General features: G+C 53.2%; 2 protein-coding genes across 2 annotated transcripts in view; one reads left to right on the top strand and one right to left on the bottom strand.

Annotated features, from left to right (window-relative positions):
• Positions 1–240: 240 nt before the first annotated feature.
• KCNK15 (potassium two pore domain channel subfamily K member 15) lies at positions 241–4,983 on the top strand. The gene is made up of 2 exons (XM_081149467.1): positions 241–569; positions 4,082–4,983. Exons 1-2 carry the CDS (start codon positions 287–289, stop codon positions 4,789–4,791), a joined length of 993 nt encoding a protein of 330 aa, XP_081005593.1. The 5' UTR covers positions 241–286; the 3' UTR covers positions 4,792–4,983.
• RIMS4 (regulating synaptic membrane exocytosis 4) overlaps positions 4,941–16,151 on the bottom strand; it is a gene marked incomplete at its 5' end in the record, with an annotated part of 47,968 nt that continues 36,757 nt past the window's right edge. The window contains 4 exons of the mRNA XM_081149474.1: positions 4,941–10,320; positions 11,627–11,766; positions 12,394–12,495; positions 12,785–12,897. Of these exons, the coding sequence (XP_081005600.1) occupies positions 10,102–10,320; positions 11,627–11,766; positions 12,394–12,495; positions 12,785–12,897 (574 nt within the window). The 3' untranslated portion in view covers positions 4,941–10,101. The remainder of the gene's footprint in view (positions 10,321–11,626; positions 11,767–12,393; positions 12,496–12,784; positions 12,898–16,151) is intronic.

Genomic DNA, 16,151 nt, shown 5'->3' with positions numbered 1-16,151 from the left:
CTTTGCTCCGCCCGTCACTATTTGCAGACACATTAGCCCAGGGCGCCAGTGGGTAAACAAAGGCAGATGTGTGGCAGGGGCCGGGCGGCAGCAGCTGGGACAGCCCTCCCCGCCCCCCTCACCATCCCCCCCCCCCGCCCCGAGGCCCCGCCCCTGGGTGCCCCACCCCTGCCACACGCAGCCCGAGCTCCGGCCGCTCGGGTCGTGGGCGCTGGCTGGGCGGAGCGGGCGCGGGGCAGCCGTCGGGGCGCATGGCACGGGCGCGGGGCGCGCGGGGGGCGCCGCCATGAGGCGGCAGAGCGCGCGCGCCGCGGCGCTGGTCCTGTGCATCCTGTCCTACCTGCTGGTGGGCGCCGCCGTCTTCGACGCGCTCGAGTCCGAGGCGGAGAGCGGCCGCCAGCGCCTGCTGGCCCAGAAGCGCGGGGAGCTGCGCAGGAAGTACGGCTTCTCGGCCGAGGACTACCGCGAGCTGGAGCGCCTGGCGCTGCAGGCCGAGCCGCACCGCGCCGGCCGCCAGTGGAAGTTCGCCGGCTCCTTCTACTTCGCCATCACGGTCATCACCACCATCGGTGAGCGCTCCGGAGCCCCCCTCGGCGTCGCTCCGTCCCGAGCTGCCCGCCGCGCCCCTGGGTTTGAGTCCCACCTCTGTCCCTGCCCAGCTGGGTGACTTTGGACGAGTCATTTCTGCTCACCGAGCCTCACTTTCCTTCCTGTGCCGAATGGGCTGTCATTCCGCGCAGGCTGGGCTGGGGAGGAGCCAGAGGTCAAATCTCCCAAGAGGGTGGCACGCAGGAGTGCCCAGAAAATGCCAGAGGGGCTGGGAGGTAGTAAAGTGGGGCCTGGAAGCCCAAGTGGCGGAACTTGCTTCCTTAGCTGCACCACACTAGCTGTGTGACCTGAGACAAGTTTTGTAACCTCTCTGAGCCTCACTTTTCTCTTTAAAGTAGGGGTGCTGATAGGCACTCTCTCAGGCTGTGGTGAGATCATTATCATCAAGGAAATAATATATGCAGAAAGTTTCAGCACAGGACCTGACATATAGAAAGCACTAAAAATAGAAATTGATTTTTGTATTATAATTATTATTCTGTTACTCCATAAGAATGGGGACCTAGTCTGTTTTGGTCACTGCAGATGGCCAGTGCCTGGTGCATAGTAGACACTCAATAAATAGTTGTTAAAAGAATAATGACTGATTACCACAAGCTTTGGACTTCACCCTCAGGGATCCAGAGCACTTTCTCTGCAGCATCTGGACCGCCAGCGGTTGCCATGGCCACTGTCTGGCTGTTACCTGCTGAGCCTAAGCCTGGGGAAGCAGGAAAGGAGAAAAGCAGGCTCTGCAGGGCTCCAAGATGAGTGCCTGCCACTCCTGGGGCCCCAGCTGTGAATGTCCAGGAGCCCCCTCGGGCTTGGACCACCAGCCTGGAAGCCCATGCCTTGGAGGAAATGTCTCCATAATGTTCTTGCAAGTGAATGTGAGCTTGTGGGTTTAGCTAGTGGAGTTAAAAGCCTGAGTTCTGCAATTACATAGACCAGAGTTCTGTTCTCATCTCTATTGCCTCTTGCCTCTCTGGTAATTCATTGTACCTCTCTGAGCCCTGGTTTCCTCAACTTCAAAATGCAATTGCTCCTACCTCACTGGGTGGTTGCCAGGTTTAAATGAGGTCAAGCATGTAAAATGCTTGGCACAGTGCCTGAGGCTAAATAGGCACTATTAATTAGTAATAATGACAATTCATTATTTGCCAACTGTGGGCCCAGCTCCCATTCAGCCCTTATGACCCTCCTGTCAACATGGGCACCCCTGCTTCTCTATCTTGGCTCAGCCTAAGAACCCCTGTGTCACTGTGCCCAGCGGTGAAGGACCCCATCCATCTCTTTCGCTTTCCCTCACAATCTTTGGAGGCTTTCCAATCTTTGGCCTTCTCTCCTGACAGTCTGTGTGTGTGTGTGTGTGTGTGTGTGTGTGTCCGCCCTCCATGCTCCTTGCCTCCCCACATGCATCTGGGAGCCTGGGGAAGGGACTTAGAGGTGAAATAGGAGTTTTGCCTTTTTGGCCACTTGGGGACTCCAGTATGTTGTGTGTGGTGCAGGCTGCATAAGCCAGCCTTGCACACCCCAGAACCCAGGAGCATGAGCACTGCATGGACAGAGAAGCACTGAGAAGCAATGGAGGGTAGTGGTTCATAGCTGAGGCCTGGTGACCTTTGGGCAGCTTCATCCCTCTCATCCTAATTCCCTTATCTGTAAAATGGGGATAATGTCATCTCATACAGTCATTGAAAGGGTTAAATAAGATCACCCCTGTAAAGTACCCAGCATGTTTAGTTATCTTTACTCATTTCACTCTCTGCCAAAAACCTGACATAGCCCCAAACAGCTGGAAACAGTACTGCCCGGTCTCCTGTTCCTAAGAGGCTCCTCTGTCTCAGCACCTCCTTTAATTTGGTTTCATCGTTATTATTATTGATTATTAAATTTTCATTAACCCCTTAGTCTGTGCCAGGATCTGTAAAAGGCACCAGTGACTAGGGAAACAGAGAAGTGACTGGCATGGTTTCTGGCCTCAAGGAGCTGACAGTCCGGTGGTGGGCAGAGCCCTTGCTGCCCCAGTAACAGATAGGGCCACGTAGTAGAAAAGTGGAGATGGAGCCAAAGGTCTTTAAACACATACACTGCGTTGATATTTTGAATAAGTTATATATGCACACAGTACACACCTCACATGGTCCAAAAAGGTATAGAATGAAAAGGAAGTCTCTCTCTCACCCTGTCCCTCAGCCCATAAATCCCTTTCCCTGGATCAAATAGTTAACTGTTGCTTGTGTATCTTCCTAGATACATTTTCTGCCTACATATTCCTTTAAAACACACACGTTATATACACATTAGATTACACACTCTGTTTTTTCTCTTGCTTTTTTAAACTTATATACAGAGTGGGGCAAAAGGTTTACAGTTATTTGTATGGAAAAGAATGCAATAATTAACAAATAGTAGTATAAGAATAAACTCTGTGTTTCGCCTACTCACAACCGTAAACCTACTTTCGCCCCACCCTGTATTTTCGTGATGTTTTTCTATCAGTCCCTAAAGAACTGTGTCATCATCTTCACGGCTGTATAGCAGCTCTTCTCAACCTTGGCACAACTGACATTTTGGACTGGAGAATTCTTTGTTGCAAGGGCCATCCTGTGCATGGCAGGATGCTTAACAGCAGTACCCTTGCCTCTACCCACTAGATGCCAGTAGCACACAGCCATCACCTCTCAGTTGTTACAACCAAAAATGTCTCCAGACATTGCCAAATGTCCCCACAGGAGCAAAATCACCCCTGGTTGGAAACTGCTGTATAATATTCCATCATTTGGATGGCACCGTGATTTACTAAACCAGGGCCCTGTGGATGGACACTTGTGATGTCTAAAGTTTTCACTATGAGCAACAACGCTTCAATGATCACCCACATGCACACGTCACTTTGCACATGTGTGTTTTGAATGACTTCCTAACTGTGGAACTGCATCGTCAAAGGGTCTGGGTATTTTACATTTTGGCAGATGGGTCCAGTTTGCTAGAGGAGGCATATTCTTTTTTTTTGCTTTTTTTTAAATCCTCACCTGAGGATATTCTCACAACTGAGGTACGTGCCCTTGACCAGAATCAAACCCGAGACCCTTCAGTCCACAGGCCGATGCTCTAACCCCCAAGCAACAGCAGCCAGGGCAGTTTGCACCTTTTGAGCTTGGCTTCAGCATGATACATTTGAGGCTGGTCCTTTGTTGCGGCAGCTAACCGCGGTTCACGCCTTTCTGATGCTCCAAAGAATTCCATTGTATGGATGTACCTCAGGTTATTTATCCACTTTCCAATCAGGGGACATTTGGGTTGTTTACAGTCCGGGGAGATTATTGATAACTGCACAAGGTTTTGAAGCCAGAGAATGACCTAGATGGATAGAACTAGCATTGTCAAGGTGTTCAGCCCGCTCTGGGGGATGGGAGGCGGGGAAGACAGGGTGAGGGCCACAGCGTTGTTAGATGGCACTTGGTACTCACTGACACCACTCTCCCTTCAGGGTATGGCCACGCCGCACCAGGCACGGACTCAGGCAAGGTCTTCTGCATGTTCTACGCGCTCCTGGGCATCCCCCTGACACTGGTCACCTTCCAAAGTCTGGGCGAGCGGCTGAACGCGCTGGTGCGGCGCCTCCTGCTGGCCGCCAAGCGCTGCCTGGGCCTGCCGCGGCCGCGCGTGTCCACGGAGAACATGGTGGTGGCCGGGCTGCTGGTGTGCGCGGCCACCCTCGCCCTCGGGGCCGTCGCCTTCGCGCACTTCGAGGGCTGGACCTTCTTCCACGCCTACTACTACTGCTTCATCACCCTCACCACCATCGGCTTCGGCGACTTCGTGGCGCTGCAGAGCGACGAGGCGCTACAGAGGAAGCCGCCCTACGTGGCCTTCAGCTTCCTCTACATCCTTCTAGGGCTCACGGTCATCGGCGCCTTCCTCAACCTCGTGGTCCTGCGCTTCCTGGCGGCCAGCACCGACGCGCCGGAGCGCGCTCCTCGCCGCGCCAGCCCGCTCCGCCTGGGGGCGCCCGAGAGCCGCGGCCCCGCCCTCGCCCGCCGCCCCGGGCTCCCCGGGGGCTCCTCAGTCTCCTACCGCATCCACCAGCTGGAGATGTGTGCCCGCGACAATCTGGGCTTCTCGCCCCCCGCGAGCCCTGGGGCTATGGGTGGCGGCTGCGGGTCAGGCAGACCCCCGGCCCGGCGGAAGTCCATCTGACAGCCCTACCTGGTTGGGGGTAGATCCCAGAACGGAGGGCCTGGGTTCCCCTATCAGTGCACCGCTTTCCCTGAGCGTGGAGAGGGGCGAGGGGCCACGCCGCAAGGCCACCTTCTGCCACAGGCAGGTTCTCATTACATTCTGTGGCTAGCCGCTCTCTTCTCTCCAAAAATAAAGTCGTGTCATAAGCACAATTATGACTCTAAAGTCACCCAGTAGGTGCAAATCCCTATGGTCCAAATTGGTTTGGGAAGGTGCGGCCACCTAAGAGAGGCTCTCCATAGGCCCATGTCACTATCTGGCGCTCTGGAGTGGAAACAGGTGGCTAATCTCCTGATTCGTGAAGAGGCCGTTTTTCCGTGTTGCAGGGAAAATGCATGACTTTCAACACTGGAATCCTACCCGTGAGGCCCGCTGCTCACCCATGAGCAGCACAGGATGGAACCATCTATCGCCCAGTGTGGACCAGTAGGCAAATCACTGCACAATTTAAATGATCACTTTCCCTTGCTCAGCATGTAGAGAGCAACTGGCCCATGTGGGAATGAAGTGCACTCTCCCCCCACCCAAACTGATGCTCGTTGTCCTTGGCGAGCCCCACTTCAGGATGAGGGGGCCTTGCTGACACCCACCATGTCACTGGGGCCACCTGGACGCAGCTGAATGCCATGAGACAAGCTTTTGCCTGGGAGTTGTGAGATCTGGGTCCTGCTAGTCACCCGCAATGTGACTTCAGTGAATCTCATCCCCTATCTGGTCCTCCGTTAAATCTCATCTGTGAAATGACTGGGTTCACCTAGAATCCTGCTCCCTCCTGTGCACCTCTGGAAGGGTCCTCAGGACAGGACCAAAAGGGGGCATTACAAAAGCCCATGGTGGGACACACTGGCATCCCACAGCACTCAGCTCCTTAAAACAACTGCTCTTAGCTTCCCAGACAGAATGATCTCAACACAAAGCAGAGTAAGACAAGTTAGAAAAGCCAAAAACTTTTATTTTCAACATGAGCTACATGGTCATGAACACAATGCAATGTGACCCACTCCAACCCAGGGGCCAGGGAAACCCTCCCTCCCCAAAGGCCCAAGTGGCTCCTGCTCCTGGAGAGGGAATGAAGGAAAGATTGGTGGATGGAGAGGCCTCAGCCTAAGGATCCGGGGTCCTGCCTTCCTGCCACCCCCTCAGGAGGCAGTTGAAGAGTGAAAGGGCTCCAGATGTGATGTCTGAGGCCCTGGGTTCAAGTCTCCATTTTGCTCTCACAGAAGCTATGAGTAAAATGAGCACAATCAGCTTCCCTACAGGGTTTATGAGTCAATGAGCTAATGGACATGAAAGCTTCCTATCACTGAGGTGCTGCCACATAGACACAGGGCCCTCCCAGAGAGCTGTGGGAGTCATTACAGGGGGACGGGGATGGCTCGGTCCCCTGGGCCTGGCACAACGCTGCTGCTCAATAAATAAACACAGGTGGCCTTGCCTGACGCAACAGCTGTGCTCCAAGGGGAAGGGGGCTCAGTGCTGTTCTGAACACCAAAGTGTGCCAGGAGCTCCTGGTTTAAGGACCCGGATGGTGAACCAGCTTGTCAAGTGCATAACCACCCCCTGAACTGCTTTACCTACCAGTGGAGAAGAAAGAGCTCTGAACTGTTGGGAGAACTGAGTTCTAGCCCGGGCTTGGACACTAACTCACAGTAGGACCCTCACAGTTACCTTTCCATCCCAGGGCCTCAGCTTCCCCCTCTTTAAAATGGGGCTGATAAGGGGCCCCTGCCTACTGCCCAGGGGCTCCTGTAAGGGTACACTCGAGGTAAAAGCACTTTGAAAACAAAAAAGTTTGAAAAGTACAACAGGAAGATCAGATATTACATCTGAAGGTTTTTTGAGGATCTCCTTAAGATGAGGTGTACCAGAGCAGCCTCACACCCACGCAGCCCCAGGCAGGAACTGGGGCTTCTTACCTCCCTCAAGTTGGTCCTGGAGGGTTATGGCCCCTTGGCAGGAGCCCCCACCCAGTCACGAAGGCCTGGACCAAATCCTCAGTCAGCTAGGCCAGACCCCCAGGACAGCTAGGTCTCTATGGCAAACCCTCTTCCCCAAACCCAGGCCCAGAAAAATTACTGGCCCATAGAGATGGAACCAAACAGGGCTGGATGGCCCAGGGCTTAAAGGCCACAAGTACTTATCATAGCATACATGCCCTGGAGCAATGGTCTCCTGTCCCAGGAAGGAAGGAAGTACAATGGAACCTTGTTCGGTTTCCACCTGCTCACCTGCTGAGGGTTCTTGGGCAAGTCCCTTCCTGATTCTGGGCCTCAATTTCCTCACCTCTCAGATGGGCTAAAATTTGCCCTGCCCATCTTTTCAAGCCACTGGGAGGTTCCACTGACAGAAGGAAGGGGGAAGTGTGGTGAGAAATGGCGGCCCCACCTCATCCTGCCCTGGCTCCAGCTCAGCCTCAGGTAGGAAAGGAGGCCCAGGTGGGGGTGCCATTGACCTTACAGATGACCCCAGATGCCGCAATTCCTGCACTGGCCTCAGTCTCCTCATCTGTAAAATGGAAATGACTTTACTAATGGTCCCAAAGCCCCTTTCCCTTTAGTATGAAAAGCAGATTCTGGAGAAGGAAAGAAGAGACGACTCCCTCCCACACTACCTCTGCATGTGACCTTTGGACCAGAGGTTGAAAAATGCTCATCCCCTTAGAGACCCCAGCCCCTCCCCACCTGAATCCCCCCAACTCCACCCTCTCCGATTCTGTCCAAATGGTGGAGTTTGAGCTGCAAAGGACCTTAACAGCAGGGGGGACAGGCAGGACTTGAAGGTTCCCAAAGCTAATAATGAGAATAGTCACCCCTTCCCAAGCCCCTATCCCTGGGTGAGGACAGACGGTGGTTCCCACGCCAATGGTCAGAGCCCCTTGGAAGGGGGCACGTGCTTACAATGATGATACAAAGAAAAAGGGCTCCAGCCCCCACCCACCCCACCCCTCCAGGAGGTGAGCTGAGATTTCACAGAAAAGACAAGAAAGTCAGTGAGGGGGTCATCGGGGACCACCCCCAGGATGTTGTTATTGCTTTGGAGCTCTCTCTCTCTCTTTATAAAGGCTGTGTAGACACCAGAGGGTGGGCTCAGGCTGGGAGGCACCAAGCCTCCTCTCTCCCTGGTTGGGACAGCCAGGCTCTGCCCTGTCTTTGAAAACTAACCCCGTACAACCAGAGCGGTGACGGCTGCAGAGAGAGAAAGTGCTCTCCTGGCTCAAAATATTCCAAATGGCGAGTAATAAACGAACAGCAGAGAAATCACACTGGTTAAAACAAACAAACAAATGGTGAGGGGCTGATTCTGGGCGTCAGATACAAGTCCATCCAGAGCCTGGCTGCCTCCTGCCCCACTCTTGGGGTTCCATCTCCACAAACCCCGAGGGCTCTGAAGGCCTCCTAGATGAAGGGGCCCCTTCCCAATGTAGTGTGAGAGGCTCCAAGGAGGCAATCAAACTCCACCAGACTTTAAAGGATGCCCAGGGCTCAAACAGGCTGGGGGGTTAGAGGTGGGGGTCGGGGTGTGGTGGGGGTGAGGAATTCCAGATGAAGGAATCATCTGGTCAGTAGTCTATTATGGAACCAGGGACAAGGTGGGAGTGGACACAGCTGGGTGTCCTCAGTGGAAAATGACCCCCTCGAATAGCATCCAGGCCCCCTCCACCAAGCCCACATCCTCAGGAATGCTTCACAAATAAAATTAGAACCAAGGATAATAAATCAGAACATCTGAGTATAGTGGGCAGCTCCAGCTACAACCCTACAGGGGGAGGGGAAGGCAGGGGGAGAAGGAGGGCTGGCCTCCTGAGCCCCAGGCCCAGGCCAGCAAGGAGATAGTGGTCTCCTGGAATGTACTTGTATCTCCTCTCCACCCCGTCCTGGGTCTCTGTGACAACTATGTGCAAGCTAAGGACAGGCCCCAGGGCTTGGAACACTAACTCTACCCAGCTAACCTGGACTATGCCCTACACAGCAGGGACTGAGTAATGAGGGGTGGTGGGCTGCTGGGTGCCTCCCAGGGGAGGTGGCAGAAATGTGCTTCTATAAAGAGGGGCCAGCCCGAGTCCTCCCCAGCATGCAAAAGGGCTTCCGTAGGCCCTAGGGAGGGCTGGGCCAGGAAGGCAACTACCCAGGCCTGCTTGAGAAGGAATCTCACGGTTCTTAAACAAATACCTCCTCTCTCTTTCTCTCCTTGAGCCAAGGTAATTGAGGCCAGGGCAGTGGGTTCTATCCTTAGTACACATGGTTTGTTTAAAAAGGCTGAAATAGGGGAGATCTGTTGCCTCTCCAGGCCCCTAGCCTGGAGGCAGAGGGGTAGACAAGATGACCTTTGACCTCATCCAAAAAGAAAGGATTCTCTTATTTGGGAAACCCTCACCTTGGCACCACTAGTCCCAACCCCAGCTTTCCCTAGACTCCCTCTCCAATCCAGCACCCCAAAATGCAGAGATGGTAAGCTCTCTGGGCTTGGGGTTCTGGAAAATCACGGTCCCACAGCTCCTCCACCAAAACCCAGATGACAGAGTTCTTTCCAGTCCCACAGTTCCCAAAACAATTTGTCTCAATCCCACAGAGCAAGGTACCCCAGGGGTCTGTGCCAGGCTCTGGGCACCTCCTCCTTTCCTTTGGTCCCTGCTGGACCCCAATTCCACTGGAAGAGAGGCAGGCAGGAGGGGACAGACAGACAGACTCGGACAGGCTGCGGCAAAGCTCTTTCCACGGGCAGGCGGAGGGAGGCCGGAGCTCCTCTTCAAGTGGGGGACTTTGGGCCCCCCAGAGCTGGCTCCGGATCCTTGCAAAGCTGACCCATCAGCTTTGGGACAGGTGTAGCTGCCTGAACCCGGTGCCGCAGGAAAGACACTTGCTGGTAATTGGCACCATGGAGATGGCCGCTGGGTTCTGGACTTGGCTCCGGGAGCGAGCTTCCGAGGACGCAAAAAAGGGGGAGCAGTCAGACAGTGTCTGGGGCAGGAGAATGGTTTGCTCTGCCACCTCAGTCTTTCCCTTCTTCGGATTGCAGCCACATCCACCAGGTCAAGAACCGGCCAAGTCAAAACTGCAGCCAATCCCGCTGGGAGAGGAAAGGTCTCAGGGGATAGGAGGCAAAGAAGGGGTGAGGAGGGTCCCAAGAGGGGCAGGTCTCCCCGTTCTGCTTCCCCACTGTTGGGGAGAACCCCATCCTCCTCTGTTCAAGATGCCCCTGGGCCTGGGTCCCAGGTAGGGGCTGGGTAGTCTCCAGGCCATCTCAGGGAGCCCCTTCCCATCCCTGGCACTAAGATTGCTCACCACAGGGCCCCACGGTGCTCTCAAGGGACAACTGGGATGCCTGCCGGAGCAGGGGGCCTGTGGCTGGGTCCACCATGGAGGAGGTGGGGAAGAGCTTGTACCAGCCCACAGCCAGGGTGCTCAAGTCCAGCTCCTCCAGCAGCACGCGGGCCACACCCATGAACTGCTTCCGTTCCATCCGCCCGTAGTTCCCCCACACAATCACCTGTGAGGGAAGAGACACAGTGGTTCCAATCACCCAATGCCACTCACAGGCCCAGAACCATACCCTGGGTCACCCCCACACCCAGTTCACCTCTGAGTCCTGTGGATTGGACCATCTTAAAATAGCTCAAGTCCAATCCTATTATCCTAACTTCAGTACTGCCATCGTTGCTCACCCAGATGACTGGCTTCCTGCCTCCAGTCTGGCCCTCTCCATTCTGTTCCTTCCTCAACATGCCTCATCTTTGGGTCCAAGTTCTGAGGACTGACCCTATACCATGAGTACCCTACCTGCTTCCCCCACAGGCCCTCTGCTTCCAGAGCCTCAGAACCCCCCTCATGAAACAAAGTTTTAGAAAGTGGCAGGTACATGCACAGTACCTGGATGGTCTTCTGGTTGTTTTACATTGTATTTGAAGGGTTACTGCAAACTTTTTTGACAGGGATCATCCTTGCCTATGCATACATAGGCTTCACATTTGAAGTGAGTGTCCCATCAAAGAAGACTTACCTTACTATGAGTGAGAAATGTTTTCTCTCCTGTCCATTCCATTGAAAAAAAATTTGTTGAGACCAGCTAAATTGATTTCACAACTCACTGATGGGTCTCAACCCACAGGTTGAAAAACTCTGTCCTAGAAAGACCTGGGCTTCCCAGTTTAGCAAAAGTCCCACGGTCTTGGCAATTTGTAACACCTTGGCCCCATCCTCATTTGCTTTGCCTGCCCAGGTAAGGAGCAAGAAATTAGGTACAAGCCAGAAGTGCCCAAAAGATAGCTCCAAGAGGATGGGCGTATGGCCTCTGCAGGCATCTGTCTGCCCTGGGTCCTGCCTGCACCCACAATAGGCAGCTGTTTCTAGCTCCAGGTTTGAGTCACTACAGAGATTCTCCTAATAGCCAGAGGGCCACACACCTGTCTGGATGCTCAAAGGGCTCTCAGTTTATTATCACTGTGCTTCAGGCCAAGCCCCTAGCCTCCAGAGGTTGAGGATGATGATGATGGATTAATAATGATGATGATGATGGGAGTCATTTGTAGAGCACTTACTAGAGGCCATACTTGCAAATACTTTTCTTGCACAAAGCACACATTTCACTGTTACTGTCACTGTTACCAGTTGGTACTATTATTGTCCCTATTTTACAGATGAAGAAGCTGAGGCTCAGAAAGAAACTCGTTCAAAGTTGCACAGTAAGTTGTAGAGATCGGATCAACCCCAGCACTCTAGTTCCTCCATGCAAGGTCCTCCCCAGGGGTGCCTCCCTCTCCTCTATTACCTTGCGCATGAACACACATGCTTCTCACCTGCAGGACTTTGCCCTGGGGACTCTCAGGAAACAGCAGCACCTGGTTATACAGCGGGTCCAATGACTTGCGAGCGACTTTGGTCTTCTTCTTGGCAATGCAGACGCCGTTCTCCAGCAGGTAGGCCTTGATGTAGGCCGCTGGGGACAGAGGCCAGCAGGTAAGTTCTAGTGTGGGCTTCAAATGATGAGCAAAGGGCACAGCAGAGGGAGGGTGCCCACCACCAATGGAGGTCAAAGTGCCCCCCTGGGGTCTGGGGAGGAGGCAACAGGGCCAATCCAGGTGGTGGGTATGGGTGGTGGGGTACAGCCAGGGCTGGTGGGGCCTACTCCACTCCCCCAGGTCCTGCAAGTTTCCCCACTTCCCTTGCTCACTCTACTCACCTCTTTCCTCTCTGTCTCTGACTCTCCCACCCCTTCCCTGGCTTATATATTCATCACTACCCACTCACTGAACAAATGTTTTCAGACTACCCACTGTGTGCCAAGCACCCTCTCAGGCACTAGGGTATAATCATAAACAGAAAAGATGGTCCCTGTCCTCCAGGAGCTCTGTGTAGCAGGGAATGCCAACAAGGTCAGCCGACAACCTCAACTGGGTCCCCAGAACAAACCCTGAATCACCATTTTTTTCTGAGTCACTAGAGTTAGGACAAAGGAGTCCTCCACAGTGGGGGCTCAATTTTCTCTCTTCTAGACCCACAAATCCCTCCAAACATGCTCCCCAACGTCCTCCCCTGCCTCACAGCGGGGAAGGGCATACCACACCTGGCAGTGTCTTGGAGCCTGGCTTGGCCGTCAGTCCCCGAGCCTGGATGATGTCCACTTCAAGCTGACCATTCCGCTCCTGCAAGCCAATCTCCACGTCGCCTGCAAGAGGCCTCAACAGATGAGACTGGGAAGTGGCTTCAAAGCTCAATCAAGGACTCAGATATTCCTCTCTGCTTAGGGTTTAATCCCCTTCTCCTGCTCCCAGCCCAAAATAAGACCAGAACCAACTCCCACACCACATGCCCAGGTTCTGCTGAGGGCCTGGCAGGTGTGGACCAGGCTCTAAGCTGGGTGCTCAGCAGATGCAGCCAAGGCAGAGGGGATGAAGAGGGAGGTGCAGGCCTTCCGGTGGGACCCCCCCCTTTGGAAAAGGTCTTGGGGCACTCACCCATTGGTGTGGTGGCCAGGGTCTGGCGGCCCACAAACTGCGCTGGCCCCATGCTACCCAGGAAATCACTGAACTGCGCGTCTGATGCCAGGCAGACTCCCCCGTAGTTAAGGCTGTAATGAAAGAAGAGATGAAAACATGTTCCCAGGGGCCAACAGAGGACTCGCAGACTCGGGCGGTCAGCTCCAGATTGTCCCCCACACCATGGTGATTCTGTCCACACCCATCACCCAGCCTCAGGCAGACCCATGACCTGTCCGTCTCTCCCTCCTTTCTACCTTCGTGGCCCTAAACTCTCCTGTACCATCCCCTTTCTCTCCTCGCCGAGCCATAGGTTCCACCTCCGTGAAATGGAAAAGGTGACACCTGCCTCTTGAGGTGGTTGTAGGAATCGAAAGAGATGATGCTCGTCAGTGCCTGGCTCCTATGGTTTCATGCCATGATACTCTAAGTGTGGTCCAGAGACCAGCATCGCCCAAGAGCTAATTAGAAACAGAACTGCACCCTACTCCACCCCCGGCTGCTGAGTCAGAATCTGCCTTTTAACATGATCCCAGAAGAGTCATTCGTACCTGACAGTTTGAGATGCATGGGACCAGTGGCATGACCTTGGAGGTCTACACTCATTGCTGCCGTAGGCTGCCCAATGTCTACCCTGTTCCTTTAGGAACAAGATCTCTAATCTCCCTTGGGGAGCCCTCTCCCCAAGGTATTGATTCCCATGGAGTGGAGATGACTTGGCTCCAGAGGCTGGTGTGAGCTCAGCCAATCCTTCCCTTGGCCAGTGACTGGCTCAAAGATGGATGTGTGGCCCAATTCAGCCCACAGGAATCTGGCTGGGAAGCTTTCTTTGAACTGTATAGAGTGAGAAGCTCTCTTTACCCACCAGACTTGAACCTGAAACAGACTGGAGCCTCTGGCAACTATCTTGCTACCACCTGGAGTCCCTGAATGAAGCCATCAAACCAGTGTCATTGCGTGAGCTCCTGGATCAAGCTCTGCCTAAAGCAAGACTTGCATTTTTTTTTTTTAAATCCTCACTAGAGAATATGTTTTTATTGTTTTAAAGGGAGAGAGAGAAAAATATTGATGTGAGAGAGAAACATTGATTGGTTGCCTCCTGTACTTGCCCCAACTGGGGATCAAATCTGCACCCTAGGAATGTGCCCTGACCAGGAATCAAACCCGCAAACTTTTAGGTGCACGGGACAACACTCTAACCAACTGAGCCATCCAGCCAGGGCTGGCTGGAAATCATGAAAATGAGAAGCATACAGGCTAAAATGTCAAATTACTATCCAGCCAGCAACTCTGCAGATAACTTAAGTAAAAACAGAATTTAGTTACGCAAGTCAACAACAATTATAATAATATATTTTGCTGAAGCTAATTTTAGTGAGTTTTCTCTGAAATGGGGTTATAAAGTTCCCATCTCCTAGGTCTGAGCCCTGTGAATGGCCTACCCTGGAAAGAACCTCGAACTACTAGCTACCCAGTCCTGGCTGCTCAGCTCTCCCTCAACCATGTGAGACATCCCAGCATCATTCTAATAAATTCTGTTTTTACTTAAGTTATCTGCAGAGTTGCTGGCTGTATAATAATTTGACATTTTCATAATTTCCTATGACTCCCTGCCACCCTTTCCCCATCCAGGCAGTAGCCAGGGAACAAGACAGTCAGATGCTTGGCTTTTGAGCTTCGAATCTAAGAGGAAACAGACTTAGAAGGATAGGTGCAAAACTAGGCGGCCCTGCCTCCAAATAAACAAGCAAACAAAAACCTCCAGCCTGGGAGAGCAGAGGATGTCAGGGGTGGAGGGGAGGGGGCTGGGAGGCTGGAGGATCCTCAAGGGAGGTCTGGGTCCCCAAGCAGGGCTGGAGGTACTGAGGGATGACAGGAAACCCCAGCTAGGTCTGGGAATCTGAAAGCAGAGAGGACTGTGCCCGTCCTTCTTACTGGGTGGGGCTGAGTAAAGGGCACGATGCTTTGCAGCAATGGTTGCCGGGTGTCTTCTGAAGTGAACCTGTGAGACTCGGAAGCTCTGTTGTCCCTCCATGCCCTAGAGGGGAGTATCTCTTCCCGCTGCATGAAAAAGAAGGCCAAACCGAGACAGAAGCAGAGTGGTATTTGAATCCAAGCAACTGGGCTCCTGAATATCTTAGCTCAACAGTTATGCAACAGCATCATGGAGAAAGTATGGGGGAAATAGCTTAAATATCTGGGGATAGAAATGAGTACCCATTATTCTTGCAAACCTAAAGACCCTTAACAGCACCACAGCTAAGAGCCAGGCTCTCTCACAAAGGCTGGTGACATGGCCTTTCCTCCACACCAGTCTCTTTTCCACCCCAACCTCCTAGCCATCTGGGGGAGGGTCTGGAGGCTCCAAAAGCCTGAAAAAATGTCAGTGCCTCTTGAATTCCAAGTCACTGAAGGGGCCCAGCCTCCCAAGCAGAGCCTGAAATTGAAAGTTTCCTCCAACATCCTCATTGTCTGCTCCTTGGTTCCTGGTGGGACTGTGAGCAGACAATGGGGAACTGGCAGGCCTGGTAATTAACAGTAATTGTTTATAATATCTGGGCGGCTGCCTGATTTCCCATCCCAGGGTGCCTTGCTGGCTGCCAAGTAACCATGCAGACACCCCAGAAACCATGAAAGGGTTACCACATCCTCTGTGGGGCTGGAAGAAGGAAGAATACAGTGGTGGCAGGTCCCTGCTGGCCAGAGGACCAACTGCATTGGAGACCCCACTCCACCTCGGGGTCTTCCCAGGAGTAGGACGGAAGGCAGCAGATGCAATGTCAGAGCTGCTCCTACTCCTCACAGCCAACTGCTGGCAAGCTGCTGGAGTCTCTGCACTTGAATCTTCTTATCTGCAAAAAGGCCACACCTACCTCATGGACAGTATGCAGCCACTCCATGGGTGGGTGCCTGTACTGTACCAGTTTTAAATGTATTGGAAATCTCTGCTCATTGGATCCATTTGCAAAGGGGTAGGAAAGAGCTTGCTGAATTATTACTACATACATGCTACTACATAGACCATGCCGAACCCTTCAGCTGGTCCCAAACTGGGAAAATATAGTGGTTAAGACTGGACTTTGGCGTAATACAGACCTTGGATTCCAGTGCTGTGCAACCTGGGATGGGGTTTTGTGCCCTCTCTGAGCTGCTGTTTCCTCATGTACAAAATGGGAATAAATTGTAATCCCCTTGCTGAGTTGTTGGGGAGAGGCAGTGAAAGAATGCAGGCAAGTTGCTTGGCACAGGAGGCTGGCACACAGTATCTGCAGAATCAATAAAGGATTGAGAGACCGTGGCCTGCTACCCAGCCTGGGAAAGCCTCTTCTCCCTCTTCAGTGTTTTC

This window comes from Miniopterus schreibersii (assembly GCF_964146895.1).
Source record: "Miniopterus schreibersii genome assembly, chromosome: 10".
Taxonomy (NCBI): domain Eukaryota; kingdom Metazoa; phylum Chordata; class Mammalia; order Chiroptera; family Miniopteridae; genus Miniopterus; species Miniopterus schreibersii.
The sequence above is the reverse complement of the archived record's forward strand: the minus strand, read 5'-3'. Positions and strand labels throughout refer to the sequence as shown.